The 17,284-nt window shown below is 28.3% G+C and overlaps 1 protein-coding gene and 1 long non-coding RNA gene across 9 annotated transcripts; one reads left to right on the forward strand and one right to left on the reverse strand.

Annotated features, from left to right (window-relative positions):
• Positions 1–48: 48 nt before the first annotated feature.
• LOC132947868 (uncharacterized) lies at positions 49–7,066 on the forward strand. 8 transcript variants are annotated; one of them, XR_009664949.1, is made up of 7 exons: positions 49–162; positions 2,119–2,351; positions 2,441–2,848; positions 2,914–3,667; positions 4,481–4,781; positions 5,965–6,354; positions 6,441–7,066. It is a non-coding gene; the product is annotated as an uncharacterized LOC132947868 (long non-coding RNA). The 8 variants fall into 8 exon arrangements; XR_009664948.1 differs by lacking the exon at positions 49–162 and adding an exon at positions 1,153–1,460; XR_009664953.1 differs by lacking the exon at positions 49–162 and having other exon boundaries at positions 2,213–2,351; positions 5,965–6,065; positions 6,136–6,354.
• Positions 2,122–6,180, reverse strand: LOC132947864 (uncharacterized). The gene is made up of 12 exons (XM_061018098.1): positions 5,953–6,180; positions 5,529–5,738; positions 4,841–4,921; positions 4,490–4,775; positions 4,338–4,402; positions 3,467–3,629; positions 3,134–3,403; positions 3,021–3,059; positions 2,896–2,946; positions 2,744–2,836; positions 2,404–2,595; positions 2,122–2,339 (listed from the first exon to the last, which is right to left on the reverse strand). Exons 1-12 carry the CDS (start codon positions 6,169–6,171, stop codon positions 2,122–2,124), a joined length of 1,887 nt encoding a protein of 628 aa, XP_060874081.1. The 5' UTR covers positions 6,172–6,180.
• Positions 7,067–17,284: the final 10,218 nt, after the last annotated feature.

Genomic DNA, 17,284 nt, shown 5'->3' on the forward strand with positions numbered 1-17,284 from the left:
GCAATTGGAATTCAAGTTCTCAACACTCTCAAGCAATCAACCGATTATTTACAATTATTTGATATTATTGATTATTCTCATTAAAAAAAAAATAATAATATTTTACTCAGTGAGTTTTTGGCATAGACATTATTAATAAATGGATTGATCGTAGATAGAGAGGTTCGTATACCAACATTGTTAAAAAGAGATAGCATACATCTATAAAAGAATAGTGATGGGGACAGTTGGGTTTTAATTCTCGGGTTGCCGTGTTTACTTCGAACATTAAAAGTTACGACCTTCTGCTACACCGAATTTCTATTATCATACAATTATTACGAATATCAGCTGCTACGAATAAACACATTCCACGATTTAATGTTACATCGAATTTATAAAATAATGAAATTTATGAACTATTACCACGATATGTGAATACCACTATATCATTTTACTACGTGAACAAATTCACTTTAGCTACCAAGCTTTTTTTTTTACATTTTTTATTTAAAACATGTATTTCAACAAGTTAAAAACGATAGTGCAAAAACAAATTTGCGGAAATCATTATTTTGGAATTTATTTTGGAGGCTACGATTTTAAACTTACCAACTTCAAGATCATGAATAATGTAGGCTTATAACATCTCAATCAAGTATCCACAAGTTCAGTAAAATAATTCCTTTTAGACGTTATTAACATGTAAAGAGGAATTTGTGGAGTCCAATGTCCAAATTAATAAACCATTCACACCTCATCGTGAAGGCGTGAAACGTGATAATTTATAATTTGTCTTTTCGTCTTTTTTTTTCGGTAGGAACTAAATTCAATTTGAACCACTAACAGTAACCTACTGGCTACTATGAAGTATGAACATACTGAACACAGTACACACTATACACGCTCATGGCCCAGGGGGTAGTAGGAACCATGACTAAATAAATTTAGTTAGTCATGGTAGGAACTAGGATTGAGATTGAACCAATTGAACTCAACTATGTGGTATCCGCGGTATAAATAAGGAATAACTAATGGTTAACCATTAGTTAACTACATGGTTCAACCACAGAATATATGAAATTTAATATAAATTTAAATTTAATTTTAATATAAAATTTAATCTATTCTGTGGTTCAACCAACCACAGTTCTAGAATATTTCACGGTGAGCCGATTTTGTAATAGGTAAACGGTATACCTATTACCTAACCATAAATCTTAATTTATTAAAACTAGTAAACATTGATTTGCATAATGTAACAATATTTTTATGATTGTCTATTTATTTTTATTTTTTTGAGATTTTACTTTGTAAATGCTTATTTAGAGTTAAAATTAATTGTTGGTTTTTACATAAGTACCTACAAAACAAAAACCTTTGAATGAATAAAAAAAAATGAATTTTTTTTACATTTTCTCAAACAAAAACATTGACACAAGAATTTTATTAAATTAACGACTAAATAATTAGTATTTTAGGTATGTATTATATTTAATATGTTTTTGAACCTCTGGTATGAGGTTTCTTTGTAAGTTCAAAACTGCCTAATATGTTTAAGATGATGAACTACCAGAACTACTGATAAATCATTAATCATTATGTCCATTTTCTATTAAAAAATGGTGTTGAAATTATTAGTCATCTATGTACTAAGCATAAATAAAATATCTACCTACTAAGATAAGTATAATTTGCTAAATTTCTGTATTAAAGAAAAGTTAATGATAAATTATAAAAAATATAATTATTCATAAATAGGTTTTTGTCAGGAAATCTGTCTTAAAATTAATAAACTAAAATTGTAATATTCCAGTTTTATTTGATCGTAAATTTTTTCTACATTTTTATATTTATTCATATACTTATTTTATTTTATAATACTTAAATATTGAATACTTATATAATACTTATATATACTAATACTAAATATTATATTATACCTACTTATTTTTATATTGTTGACCAAATTACCATCACACTAATAAATATAGGTATTTTAAAATAGTAAACGAAAAGTAATGATTTTAGTTAGAGAATAATGTTTATTATAAAAAAAAAAAAAAAACTACTAATAGGTAAATGGCTCAATGAAGTCGAAAAAAAATACAAACTTATATATTATTATAAATTGATCAGCAATCAGCTTATGAACATTTGTGCAACACCATCCACAGTATCATCACATACTTCACAATTGTATGGAAGTGAGATTGTACAATCCATGCACCTCCATCCATGTCCACAATATAGGTACACATACCTTGAGCCATTTTGGGCGTCCCTATAAGCCCTCCCACAACAAATGCAGTTACTGCCTGTCGGGTCTAAAAGGCTGTTAATGTTGCGTATCCATGAGTCTATTGCAAAAAGTAAATATATTTTTATATTAACCGTTAAAAGTCAAAACATACCAATATATACCGTTATTAAAACTTGTCAACATAATATTTATATTTAGGGTTCTTGGATATTCTGCCCTGCAGACGGGACATTTGGACAATCGCCGAGCACACACATGACAACACCACCCGTGTCCACATGGCAGAACAATATTTATACCTACAACGACAGCTCTGCGTTGCCAACAAACAAAACAACGATCATATTCCTCGCCTGCTTAAGTATAAAATAAGTTATAGTTAATGTAATATTTTTATTTTTTATATTATTACTTAATTAGTATTAATAATAGTTAATAATATTTTGTTTAAACTAATAACAATTTTTACATTAGGAATATAATGTACATAAGACGTGTAACCTAGTATTTGTGGTAATGTCTGATCCTCCAAATTGATGATGTTCAATTCTTCAGCATCTGTTCCAACCACCACGATCTCAAAATTTTCATCCTCTTAGAATACAAGTATTTTCATATTAATATTGATTTAAACAATAAATATTTTGTCTTACCTAAATGTTCATTTTCAGCTGTAAGTGCTTCAACTACTTCAAAATGCACAACTACAGAAAAAGATAAATATTAAATCTGCTTCATTATAATTTATATTATTTGTAAACATTAATATAATTTGTACCTTCGATTTCTGGTTCCGGTAGAACTTCCATTATGTTGTCTATAAACAAATTTAACATTTTAAACATATCTATAAAATTGTTTAATTTATCTTAAAATTTCAGCCATACAAACCTTCCATTGCTTCTTCATTTAATCTCTGATGAGGAGGGAGCCTTCTGCTAGTATTGGGACGTCCTCGGCGTCTCTGGCCTCTTGCTGCATGTAAAACAGGGGGTCGAACAGCAGATTGTACCCGGGCTTGATGTTTGCCCCTTCCAGCACCACGCATTATACGTCCTGACTGGCATTGTGGTGGTTGAAGAGGTCTAAGTACCAATGCATTTGGTGGTTGAAGAGGTCTAAGTACCAATGCATTTGGTGGTTGATCATTTAATTGCTCATCTATTTTTTATTATTTATAATTGTTTAGTAAAAATTAAATTAATAAAAACAAGATAAATTTACCCGTTGGTAAATGGCCAATTTGTTGATCCCAGTAACCACTTGCAGAGTGAGCAACTCGTCGAAGGAATGCTGAAATGTCGTATCGGCCATTTCTGACATTTTGAAGTGCAGCAGTTAGTAATTGGTTATTGGTGTCTCTACTTGTTAATATTGCTCTCCGAACCTACAATAACATTGGAAATAACTACATTGGTAGTCTTAGTAAGTAGTATCCTAAAGAACTATAATGCTTAAAACAACTAAGAATTAAGTTTTGTTTTTATTCTTTTCAATATAAACAAAAGTAACTTAACGTATAGTATATTAGATATTTTATCATAAATAAACAATATTATTATTATTTTTAAAACTATAATAATTATAATATAATTTTGGTATGTATTGTGTGTGCAATTATACTTTAAAAATAGCAGCAAGAATGCAAATTGTAATTATTTATTAAAATAACATCCATCTTATGACTAAATAGATTTATATCTACTTAGTTATGATGTAACTTTTGTTATTTTATTGAGTAAAAAAATAAACATCAATTTATATTTTATATTATAATCAAATATAATTTATAAAGCACAACAACTATATATATTATAAATACATAATATTTGCTTAAAGATGTTCCTTTTTTAAATTTTCCATTGAGTAAAATAATCATTTTAAATTCTTTTATTTTGCTTTATACACTTTATTAAATAATAAAAAATATACTTAATTTTCATTATAATATAATAATTTGGAAAAAAAATATGGAAATAGTTCCTATTTTTTTAATGACGTAAATTAAAATCTGTTATGTAATTTGACAGAAAAAATGCATCTTTTATGTAGGTATATTAAATATTTATTACCTAGTGTTTATATTTATATTTACCTGGTGGCCATTTATAATCTGCTGTGTTTCTCTCCTTACTCTCCTTTCTACCAATCGTAATCGATCTATAAGTAATGAATTCAGAATTGTTAACCTAATATTTTATACATAAATTAATTAACTAATTATGTTGCAATTTCTAGTTTGAGTACCATAGAAGGTCCAAATCGGTGGATGTCTGCCAATTGTTGTCTGAATGGTGCTATGGAAGCTTTCAATATAATTATTGGTTCTGATATTGACACCATATACAGAGAAACCATGTGGTCCAATTGTATTCATCCAATAATTCTGGAAGTAGTGGAAAAGCTCTGTGATATTTTCAGCTACATTCATGTCCCTGGCTAACCTTTGTACTTCCAAGAACCCACCAAGAATATGGAAATTTTCGGGGTAATCTTCAATTCTCTCTGGTGGCAGGTGTGGCAATGCCATGATCTATTGGTAATAAATTTAATTTTTAGCACAATGATAAATTTTTCAAATTAGTCAATTAACATTACCATTCTGACTATAGTTGCTATGTGTGGGTTATTGCGCACTAATACCATCAAGTTGTGCGTTTGAATAAATCGCACTATGCACTAAAATAAAAAATAATATTTAATGATGATAATTTAGAATAGTCATCAATCATCATATTTAGTTTAACCTTTAATGTACACATGGCTTAGAACAAAAATAATTTCTGCTAATGTTAAATGTTTAACTTAGTGATTTAATTAAAATGCAATGATCTTGTAAAAGAAAAATTAATTTAAACTCAGTTCAAATATAACTGGTGCTATTATTAGGGTTAAGATGTCAATACATTTTACGGTAATGATTAATAAATTACATAATATTCAGTGAATCTATCATAGGTATTTTAATGTTTACTTCTTGATATATTTAAAATAAATTACAGTTATATTTTGTTCTAACAAAGAAGTATCAGAATTAAAATTTAAAATATTATTAAATGTATTATAATGCGCTGTATTAAATATTTATATTAGGTAGGTATGCATCATTTTATATAGTTTTATTATAGGAATTTATAACAGAATTCATTCTGACCTCACTTTGAGTATAACAATATTGTATTATTTTAATATTTTGAGTAAAATCAAAAAAAAAAAAAGCTATTGTAAGGAAGACAGTCACTGCAGGAGTAGTTATCAACATAAATATGAATGTAAGTTAGCTGACCTGATTAAAATGAAAGCAGCACCCTATCAACTGACTTTCGGGTAAAACTCTTCTTGTTGCATTTCTAAGAGCAGTCTCGTAGTCTGTTATGACCTGTAGCCCATGCCAATTTAATAAATCAAAAGAAAGGTCATATCTTAGAAATTGCCACAATCTTGAATATACAAGTTCAGTCCTTTGGTTCAGTATTGCATATACTACTGGAATAGACTTACAAAAAACAATAAATTATTATTTTCATTTTCTATTTTGATCATAATATTTTGGAAATTATTTAACTTCATTAATATGTTTAATGATGAAAATAAAACAATTGTTTTAAGTTTGATTTTCAAAACTGAGAAAGCTAATATTTTATACTGATTTAACTATTATATAATTTAAATATTTAACTCAGATTTTATGGTTTTAAATTAATATTTACTATGTTGTCTAGAAGTACATGAATGGTAACCAATTGTTCCATGTCTCCTGGAATTCTTGGAAGCACAGCAAATGTTCCATCAATAGCTATTACTGATGATCGCCTCATGTATGGTGAATAATTTTGTAAAAATACAATATTGGCAAAAACCAATCCACCAAACACAGTTTCTTCACCAACTAGGTACTCTAGAGGGCCTTGATAGAATGGACTGGTCATGTTGTCATCAAATAGTGACATTAAACCCCGCCATCTCTGAGATACAATCGTATCGCCCATTACTGCTAATGAAGCTGGTACTGGGGGGTTGTATCTTTTTCGGATACTCCGCATCATATTTAATGCAGAATCCACGGTAGTGAGCATTGCTGCATTTGGGTATCTGCCAATATTATTGAAAAGGTTAGTTGTATTAAGTATTTCATTATAAGCAGTAAAATTATGTTGAAATTTTTATAATACTTTTAGTATGTTATCTTACCTTCTAGATTCTTCCTCATATATCACTCTGGGTGATGTGCTCTCAGCCGAAACTCTGCTTCTTAGAGCTGCCAAAAATTTTCCAATCTCAACATCATGCCCGGGCCTATGGGTATGCATACTATACATATCAATTGGTGCATTTTCTGGCTCCAGATCCATCGAGGCTGTTGCACGGCAACCCCGTTCGTACCTTGTGCATCTTAGCTGTCTAAACAATTTTAGTATTACACTAATTAATTAAGAATAAAAAAAAAATGACTTAGAATTCAGATCATTTACAAAACACTATTTCTAACCTTCTATTGGTGGAGGTATGGTTTTGAACGTATGTATAACCGTTAGCAGCTAAATATACTAAATTTCCTCGAATACCAGGCACTCTTCTTGACGGATTGTTCTCATTGCCTCCTACAACATCTAAAATATTTCCAACTAATGGAGATCTAGATCGAGACCTTCGTTCACGATGATCATCTAAATGAATAAAAAAACATTCTAAAATGCCTTTTATATTGGAGGCTGATTTTGTATTTTAATAATTGTAATTGATTGTTATGTAATTTTAAATTAGCTAATGTATTTTTTAATAAATAAAATGTAACCGTTATTTTAGGTAATTTATAAAATCAAATGTTTCCAGCTTATTCAGTCATTGGTTCCAAAAACACTTAAAAAGTTGAAACTATTGTATGCACATTGTATACACAATACACTTTGCATTGTTTTCCAAATCTAGCTACTGTGCTACACGATACTAATTTTATAACATACACAAATAGAATAAGAAGTGTTTCATTTTGCGTTTTTTGACTATTTTAAATTTTAAGGTAATTTTAGTATTTTTGGGGGATTTTGAAGTTTTTCTTAAATTTGAATTTTAAATTTTATTTTACAACTTGTAAACGCTTTTACATGATTTTTTACACGTAAATTTTAGGTACATGTTAAATTTAATTAACAATACCTATATACAGATAAATAAATATTATATGATCTAAACTTATAAAAAAAAAAAGAAATAATTAATTTTTAAGATTTGAGAGTTTAAAACAATCAGTTCTATCTGAAAAACTTATTACAATTCTTTAAAAGTTTAAAATGCATATTATTATTTATACCAAATTTATATTAGAATTTATATCGATATTATAAAAATCAAAATAATATAGTGAATTATTCAGAATATATTCACAGTTTTTTCAGTGTATTCAAATCCCCGCCCTAATAAGCATTATGATAATTGATCCAGAAAAAGCCAAGGTGGGGAACTGTCCTTACTGCCTCCCTACGGTCGCCTTGCTCAGTCTGAATGTGTGATAGAATATGCTGTTTATTTGTTTAAAAAACGACTTTGTAGGCACACTATACAGCGGTGTTTAGAGATTTTTCGAAAGCATAATAATATTATTATGTAACTCGCTAAAATATTACTCTCCTTGGCAGTCCTTGCTGTGTTTTTACAAAAAAATATTTATCTCTACACTCAACATTTTAATATAATATCTAAGTCGTGGAAGAAGTTTTCCTGAAAAGTACTTGTAATTAACAAAATGTTGACTTTTATATAGGTAGGTAATATATAAATGTTTTGCTCCTTAAAAATAGCTGTACGCATAATATTATGATAAATTTAAAAAACGAGCATTAAATAAAAAATATTGTTATAATATAAGGTATGTAAATATTTTTTTACTTACCATCAAATTGGTCCATGCTGTACAATTTGGATCGAAATAATATTTTAAGAAAATACTGTACGTGTCAGTACCTAGGTACTTAAACTTTGATATTTTACAAATTAAGTATAACTCTAGCAACGCTAACACTAACCGTCTAAGACTAAACAATATGGTTTAACGTCTTACAATATAACTAAGATAATTTCCTTGTGCAAACTTAATTGTTGATCTTGATTGGCTGTTCAAAATACTGCTAAAATTGTTATCGAATTACCTAACCCGTTATTAAGTTCACAGAATAATTTGGCTCATTGCTAATGCGGGTACTTATCGAATGACTCCTTAAAATCTCCTGAAACGTTATAGATATTCATCGGAAAACTTATCTACTTATATATCAAGAATTACCTATACTTTTATAACCAGTAAATGTACACATTTTAGAAGTGCGTATAAGAATAATACCTGTTTCGATTTTCTACCTACATTTTTGAGTACCTACTCAAATGTCCGCAAGTCTCCAATACCTAAGTTTTACTTTTAGATTCTGAGCGAAGCGATTTTTTTGTGTCTGTCATCACGTTTTAGGACAGTAAAAGTGCTTAGATTTACTTCAATAGTACCTTTTCTGATAGGAAAGTGAATCTAGTTGGTACTTTGGGGGGTCAAAAGTAAACATTTTCCAGTAGTTTTCAAAAGTACCGTGAAAAACAAATGGAAAATTAAGGAAAAAACGGGAATTTTTACGCAACATTGATTTTTGACAAAATCGATTTTGGTTTTTGGTGTAACTCTAAAAAAAAATAAATACATGAAATTTTGACTGAATGTTCATATAAGCAGTTTCTATACACCATCCCGTTTTCAAAATATTTTGAGCTGTTTACAGACATTTTCAATTACCAATATTTTTAGTTTTTTTGTCTATAAATATCAATAAAATTTTATCTACTGTTTAAAAATTCTTGAAAATTTAATAGAATGCTCATAATATATTGTTTCAGAGGCAGATGAAAAATCTGTTTTTTTTCTAAGCATTTAAAGTTTAAATTTTGATAAAATACGTAAAAATGACGAAAATTTGCAAATTATTTTGAGTTAGAAATTCATAAAAATTTTTCTTTTTAAATCTAAGAGTTTAAAATGTAACACGAGATTTAACATAAGTTTTTCTACTTTTATCAAAAATAAAATATCTAAAAGCAAGTAAAAATAAATTTTTATGAGCGTTTTAAGTTCATAATGTTACATAATTGGATATTCACTCAATTTCTCATGTAGCGTTTTTCTTATTTGGTTGTAATTCAAAAACGAATAATTTTAGATGCATGAAAATTTCACTGGATGTTTATATTTTCATTTTCTATACACCATACAATTTTGAAAATATTTTGATAGGTTTTGAGCTGTTTACAGACATTTTCAGTTTTCAATTTTTTTAGTTTTTATTTTTATAATTGTCAATAAAACTTAATTTGGTCGGCCAAAAAGTCTGAAAATTTAATACAAGCTTTCTAATATATTGTTACAATATCAGTTGAAAAATTTTAAAAATACATAGGCACGATTTTTTTTTATAAACATTTAAAGTTCGAATTTTGACAAAATTTGTCAACATCTCGAAAATTATCAATCATTGGAATTAAAAAACTATAAAATGTTCAGTTTTTATAACTAAGGGTTGAAAATTTAAAACAAAGATTCTCATAAATAATTCATACTGTAACCAAAAAATCTAAAAAATATATCAACACATTTATTTTTTACAGACATTTTAATTTCAAATTTAGACAAATTTTCATATTTAAACCAAGAATAATGATTTTAGTTATTTTGTTATAATTTAAAAATATTATTTGTTGGTATATGAAACTTTTAGAGTATATTGTTTTAATTGTATATGCACGCAATGTCATTTTAAAATGTAATTTTTTTGGGAAAAATGAAATTAACCAGGGGCGCCGGAACAATGGGGGCAGTGGGGGCAATTGCCCCCACAAGATAAATACTGTGGGGGCAAGGCCCCCACGACTTCATGGCCTAATTATATTTACATTTAGCCCACAATAGTACAATACCTGCATTATACACAATACCTGCAGCATCAGCCACACCAGAAAGGTCATTTAGTGGGCTCAAGCGTTTAAAAACCTATACACGTTCAACTATGAGTCAAAAGCGTTTGACTCATTTGTTACTACTACACTTAAACCAAACTATTTTGTATGAAATTTCCTTGGATGATATCCTAAAAGAGTTCATTAGCCGTACAGCAGAGAGAAAAAGTGTATTTGGTAAAATGTAAATTATTCATTAAAATTTGAACTGTATATTTTATTTATTATTATTGTATAATAAAATATAGTTATGGGATTTTTGATTAAAGATTGTACAACAAAGAAACTGTGTATGTGAAAAAGTTAATTACAACTGTAATTTGTATTGTTAATAAATTTATATTAAACACCACTATTTTTGCTCCTATACCCTCTAGAATAAAGTTTGAAATATTTTGCCCCCACAGCAAAAAAATCGTTCCGGCGCCCCTGAAATTAACCAATTTATAGTAAATACTAATGACTAATACTAAAATTAATTACTTTATTCACAATAATATCATCAAATACATTTAATAAGATATTATAGACTGACTGACCGTCTTCGCTCAGAATCGTTTTTCTTATTCAATGATATTATATCATTGGATTCAAATTTAACACAATCCATTACATTGACTCACTTGTAACCTACTGTACAGCAGAGCGACATCCACTTACCCGCCTTTTTTTTTTATATACATTGACGATTTTTAAACATGTGTAGGAACTAACAAGTTCAAATGGTAGTATAGGTGCTTATTTATTCAAACGTTCGATAGCGTTAATAGTATACTATAATTGTACACTGTAGTAGTGTAGTTAATAATAATTAAATATTATTATAACCAATATAACCAGAAATATTATTAGGTATATAATACAAATATATAATAATATTATTTTAAATATATATAATATTTAATATTATATTTTTCACGGCCCGCTTGTGGGCCGCGGCCCAAAGGTTGGGAACCGCTGGGCCCTATACTATATATAACCACAAATTTGAAACGGCTATTAGTTCTAAAATAATGGTTTCTGTAAAACGGTTTTCATACCATCGTTTTAAGCATAAAAACAAATCGTTTTATAAAAAATAAAAAATCGTGAGCTGTACGGGAGAGTACATTTTTAAATTTTAGTTAAACTTCTTCAAACTATTCTACAACATAACATATAAATATTAATAGAATATTGACTTCTTCACTTCAATTATATTAACACAAAACTATTTAATTTTTACTTTTATTAAACATAATTTATTTCAATGATTTCCATATATTATATTCTGTACATTTGTAAGTACAGTTTTTTTTTTAAACTTTTTTTACTTACAATCTATACATACGTACGTGGGGTGACATAAAATAACATTAATTACGGAATAGGAAGGCTCCCAGCAGGGCCACCTGATCAGAAGTAAAATACAGTTAAACAAAAAAATATAAAAATATAAAACTAATTGTTTTAAACAATGATAATAGGTGCCTATATAGGTATAAAAATTAATATTAATAACAAAAGGCCAAAAGGGTTATATAATAAGGATTTAATACAAATTATTATAGTTTAAGCTAAACAGTTAAATAATACACAAATGTTGTATTGTTGTTTCATGCATAGAAATTCAAACATATGTAACACGTCACGTAGGTATATATAGGTAACTAGTGTATACACTATACCTATCGTGAAGTGAAATCTAGAATTTTTATCCACCCACCCACCAAAACTTTACAGCCATCGAATATGGTTTAAAAACACACACAACTTTTTTTGTTAATATTATTTTATTTGAGTTTCTACATGATTCTCACTTATACCCACCCATTAAGAATTGAAGCGATCGCTTCACATGATATATGAGTTCGGTGCCACTGATTCAAGTAATTGTATCAAGTAATACTATCATTGATTATAAATTAGTATTTAAACTAGTATTTATAATCAATGATACTATTTAAGAAATGTCCTGTGGTAATACAGACTTCTGTTTTTAAAATGAAAACTGTGTAAACCCCCCCCCTTTTACTGTAAATTATTTAGTGGATATTTTTTTTAGGTACCTATACCAAATTAAAAATTCGAATGAGTAGTTTCTGAGTGGTTATTAAAATATTTGTACTGAGGATAATAATATAGTCCTAAATCAAAGTCACCAGGTTTTTATCTTACCTATAAAAATAATTTTATTCGACTAAACGGTTTAAATGATAATTACCCACACAGACTATTTTTTTTTTTTTTTTATCAAAATAATTACCTTCGCCCAAACGACCACCGCCAAATAATATTGGGCTTACATAGCCCGTAAATAAATAATCAATAATAATTTTATAAATAATAATAATATAATCTAAGATTTATTCTAGGCCATAGGTACGTTACATACCAATTATTTATTTATTCACCTAATACAGGTTAACTTCAATAATTAACATATTATGTTTATTTAAAATTGCATATTCTTAGGACTTAAGAGCAACTAAACTTAGGTAGGTACTAAACTGCTAAATAATAAAATATGTTAATAGTCAATAAATTTAATGTTAATATAACGTAAGTACCTATATGTTCAAGAATAAAAAAATAATCAAATTTAAAATAAACAGTAAAGTAGGTACTTATGGCTATTTTAGAAGAAACAAGAAAACACTTAAAATATATTATGTAAATAGGTTATGACGTTATGCGTATGAAAATTGATAATATATATTATTATCATGGATGTATATTGTATATCCATAGGTGCCATTTCTTTTTTTGACTTTGAGGTGCTTTACATATTTAAATGAATCAGACCATTGGGGGGGGGGGGGGGGGGGGCTCTGTCGCTGTTCAAATGGGGAATGGTAAACTCCTACAAATGTAGTGTTAACTCCTACAAAAGATAGTGTTAACTACTACAAAATACAGTGTTAACTCCTACAAAAAATTAATACCGCTCGTATTGCTAAAAAAATAACATTCAGGTAGGTATGGTACATATTATTGTTATTATATTATATTATTTATATTAGAATTGTAACCGTCGAACTGCAAATTTATAAAAAAATCACTATTGTGTATTGGCTATATTATTGTAAAAAAATTTAAATATTATCAGTAGCCAGTAGGTTACCTGGTTACCTAATGTATTGTGATTAGTAGGCAATTCATAATTTGTAAAACTATATTACTATTATTAAACCTACTTTATGCTTGGTGGCCTGTGAGTGAATCCGATATCTAATCACGTGAATAATGAATCATTGTTTTAACTTAAGAAAATAATTTCTAAAAAATCGTTTTTTGGATTATGCAGATTAGATACCTAACTAATGAAGGATTTAATACTTCAATAATCAATTCAAATACAAGTTTTGGAGAGGCTAAGGCCCTCCAAGTCACCCCCCAAATTGCGCCTATGTGCATATCTAAAACCGTGGTTATTATTTCGTAGTTGTATATTTTCGGAACAACTGATATTCGTAGCAATATTTTCGGAGTAATATCATTATCGGAATTATGATTGTTCGTGGTATCATCATTTTCAGCAGCCATATTCGGAGTAACTGATATTCGTAGTAATTTATTCGGAGTAGTACTATATTCGGAGTAATCACTTTTCGTGGCTATGGTGTTAGCCCTTAATTCTCAAGACGGTCATAAAAGATTTAATCATGGAGTAAAAAACATTGTAATATATTATAACCACGGACTATGATTAACAGGATTAGAAACGAACAATAGTGCACTGTATAATGAAAAGATCCACATCTGTTACGGAAATTCAACGAGCGATTGTAGCGCCATCTCCTAGTATCTATTTTTTACACCAGCTTCCTATGCTGCTCTATTACTAAATACAGCGACTAAATTTTAGTTACTCAATTTTGTCGCCACATCGCTCGTTAACTTTCCGTTACAGATCTTGATCAAATGATAAAGGTTCGTTTCCAGTCCTGTACATGACAAATTTAATTTGTATATCTTAGTCCGTGATTATAACTACTATTATAATATATTTATTGTTTTTAAAAATGTTTCCACCTTCAAACTTTCCTTATTCTCCATGATATCTCATTTTTTTCTATTATGGTTTTTTCAACTATTATCTCTTTCGTACAAATGTGTAATATCAATGTCTCAATGATCTCTTTCTAACAATGTTCTCACCGTGGTCTTCTCACGGTGACATAGGCGGGATGTATGGGAGGCGCCGTCCATATTTTATTAAAAGGATGTCACACCCGCATGTGTTGTCTCCGTCTTACAAATGTACAACATAGCAAAAACTGTTTTGCGCGGGACAACTTTTCTCGCACCATATTTGTTGTAGAACTACCAAATTTTCACAACACGTAAAGAAGAACTTTATCTGTGCAACAGCGTGCTTTTTTTAATAGCACTATCCAATCATTTTTTATAAGCAAATGAAAAAAACAAAAAACCAAATATTAGAAGCAAATAACTTTTATTGTATTTATGTTATCTAAAATATGAGCAAGCTGTTACATAGATAATTGTCCACCCTAAATGTTCAGAAATTTTGGAGCCACTACTACAAACACGGAAAGATAAAAGTTGCCCCGCGCAAAACAGTTTTTGCTATGTTGTACATTTGTAAGACGGAGACAACACATGCGGGTGTGACATCCTCTAAATATGTCAATGGTTTTTGGTTTCAGCTGAATTATAGAATCAACCATGATATAAAAACAGGGTATGATCGTAAATTTTTGACGGTCAGATCATTCGGTAAGCACGTGACGTTTGCACGGACTTGGACCAAATCTGAACTTTTGCGATCATACCGTCAACCAGGCCAACTTGGGGCAGTTTTGAAATTCTATTATAAATAACTTTAAGTCTAATTATTCTATAGGTATTTTCAATATAACATTTTTTTTTAGTTAAGGTTTAATTTATTAATTTCTGTTGCATTTGAATCATACAAATTATTCCTTCTATGTGTTTTTTTTATTTTTCTGCTTGCCCCATATTGTACCGAATATCGACAACATGGGGCATTCATGTTTTTCTTATGAAAAATCTATTTTATAATTTACTCAAACCAACTTGGGGCACTATTTTAAATTTTTAAAAAATACTAGATAATTTTCTGAATTTAAAAAATATATTTTGTACCTGGTCAGTGTATATTAACATATACAAAAAAATAAAAACATTCTTGTTAACCAATTAAAAAATTATTAAAATATGTCAATAACATTAAAAATTAAAAAATAATAACATAATTGTTAGATATTAAATAACAGGTAACTTTCTTTTTTAGGTAGGTATCTACTAAATAAGTCTTATAATTTGTAAATATAAATTAGGAATTCATGTTACAAACAGTCTTTTAGTTTACATATAAATTTAATATAAATATACCTGAGTAGTATTTAGACTAAATTTTAGCTAAGTTAGTCTTGTTTAAATTTAATTTAATGATCCTAGGTATAACTTGGACCAGGGTTGAATAACAATGCCCCAATTTGGACTAAATGAGTTAAACGTAATTTACAGAAATGAATGCAGGATTATAATAATTTACATTATGGAGTAGTAAATTTAACACGCATCCGAACATATTTTTTATTATTGATTTGTATGTATGAAGCGTTTCATTCAATGAGTATTAGTGTAAGTTTTCGGACCTTTTAAAAACGATAGATATTAGACACAAAAAGAATTAATAAAAATTAATACTTACGTTGAAAATTTGATGCTGCGACACTTGCAAAATGATTTAAAATATTTCTAAGATAACAACAGAATACTTGTATCACATCAATTAACCGTTATGGAGGTAAATTTAAAAGATAATATTTTTGCCCCAAGTTAAGCACGCGCGCCAAGTTGGCCCGGTTTACGGTACCATGTTGCTTATATCATGGAATCAACTATTATTCACTGATAAGAAATGATAACGATCACCTACACCTACTGCTACTACACGACCTGCTAATGGGTAGGTGTGTAAAAAGTGTACACTGAGTGTACGACTACATTATTTCAAAACGAACACTTTGGTGTACACTTATCGTCAAAAGTGTACACTTTTTTTCAAAAACGAACAAACCTATAGATATAAAAGAGTAGATACGACATTCCAAAACCAGACCTGTATAATATTCGGTCTTCAATTTATTATAATTTATACTATAGATCATATACTATGGATGGAGCCATATAGTAAAAAACCAATACAAAAAAGGTAGGTAAGTGGATGTCGCTCTGCTGTACAGTAGGTTACAAGTGGGTCACTGTATTGGATGGTGTTAAATTTGAATTCAATGATATAATATCATTGTATAAGAAAAACGATTCTGAGCGAAAACGGTCAGTCAGCCTATGATATTAGTATATTACTAAGTATATTTGATGATATTATTGTGAATAAAGTAATTTATATATTTACTTATTTACGTGAAACCTTGTTTTAAATTTTCAATCCTTTGCTACAAAAGTTGAACATTTTATAAATTATTAACTACAAAATAGTTATTACATTTTAAATTTGATAATTTTTTTCAAAATTTGAACTTTAAATGCTTATAAAAAAAACTGTACCTATGTATTTTCAATATTTTTCAACTGTTATTTTAACAGATATTAAAAAAAACTAAAAAAATTAAGAACTGACAATGTCCGTAAACAGCTCAAAAAGAGTCCAATTATTTTCAAAATTATATCGTGTATAGAAAATGCTAATATAAACATTCAGTGAAATTTTCAAGTATCTACAGTCATACGTTTTTTAATTACAACAAAATAAGAAAATCGCTACACGAGAAATCGAGTGAATATCAAATGTTGTAAAAATATGAATTTCAAACGCTCATAAAAATTTAATTTGACTTGTGGACATTTTTTTTTGATAAAGGTAGATAAACTTATGGATAATATTGTTTTACATTTTCAAATCTTAGATTGAAAAAGAAAAATTTTTATAAATTCTCAACTCAAAATAGTTAGCTAATTTTCGTGATTTTTTCGTATTTCGTCAATATTTGAACTTTAAATGCTTATAAATAAAAACTGTGACTTAGGATTTTTAATTTTTTTCATCTGCCTTTGAAA

This window comes from Metopolophium dirhodum, chromosome 6, assembly GCF_019925205.1.
Source record: "Metopolophium dirhodum isolate CAU chromosome 6, ASM1992520v1, whole genome shotgun sequence".
NCBI classification, from domain to species: domain Eukaryota; kingdom Metazoa; phylum Arthropoda; class Insecta; order Hemiptera; family Aphididae; genus Metopolophium; species Metopolophium dirhodum.

Coding starts and splice junctions, on each gene's coding strand:
- LOC132947864 (XM_061018098.1), bottom strand. CDS start 6,171: ATGACCAGTCCATTCTATCAAGGCCCTCTAGAGTACCTAGTTGGTGAA. Junction 3,630..4,337: donor AGATTATAAATGGCCACCAG/GTAAATATAAAT, acceptor ATGTTATTGTAG/GTTCGGAGAGCAATATTAAC. Junction 2,596..2,743: donor GACATTACCACAAATACTAG/GTTACACGTCTT, acceptor ATACTTAAGCAG/GCGAGGAATATGATCGTTGT.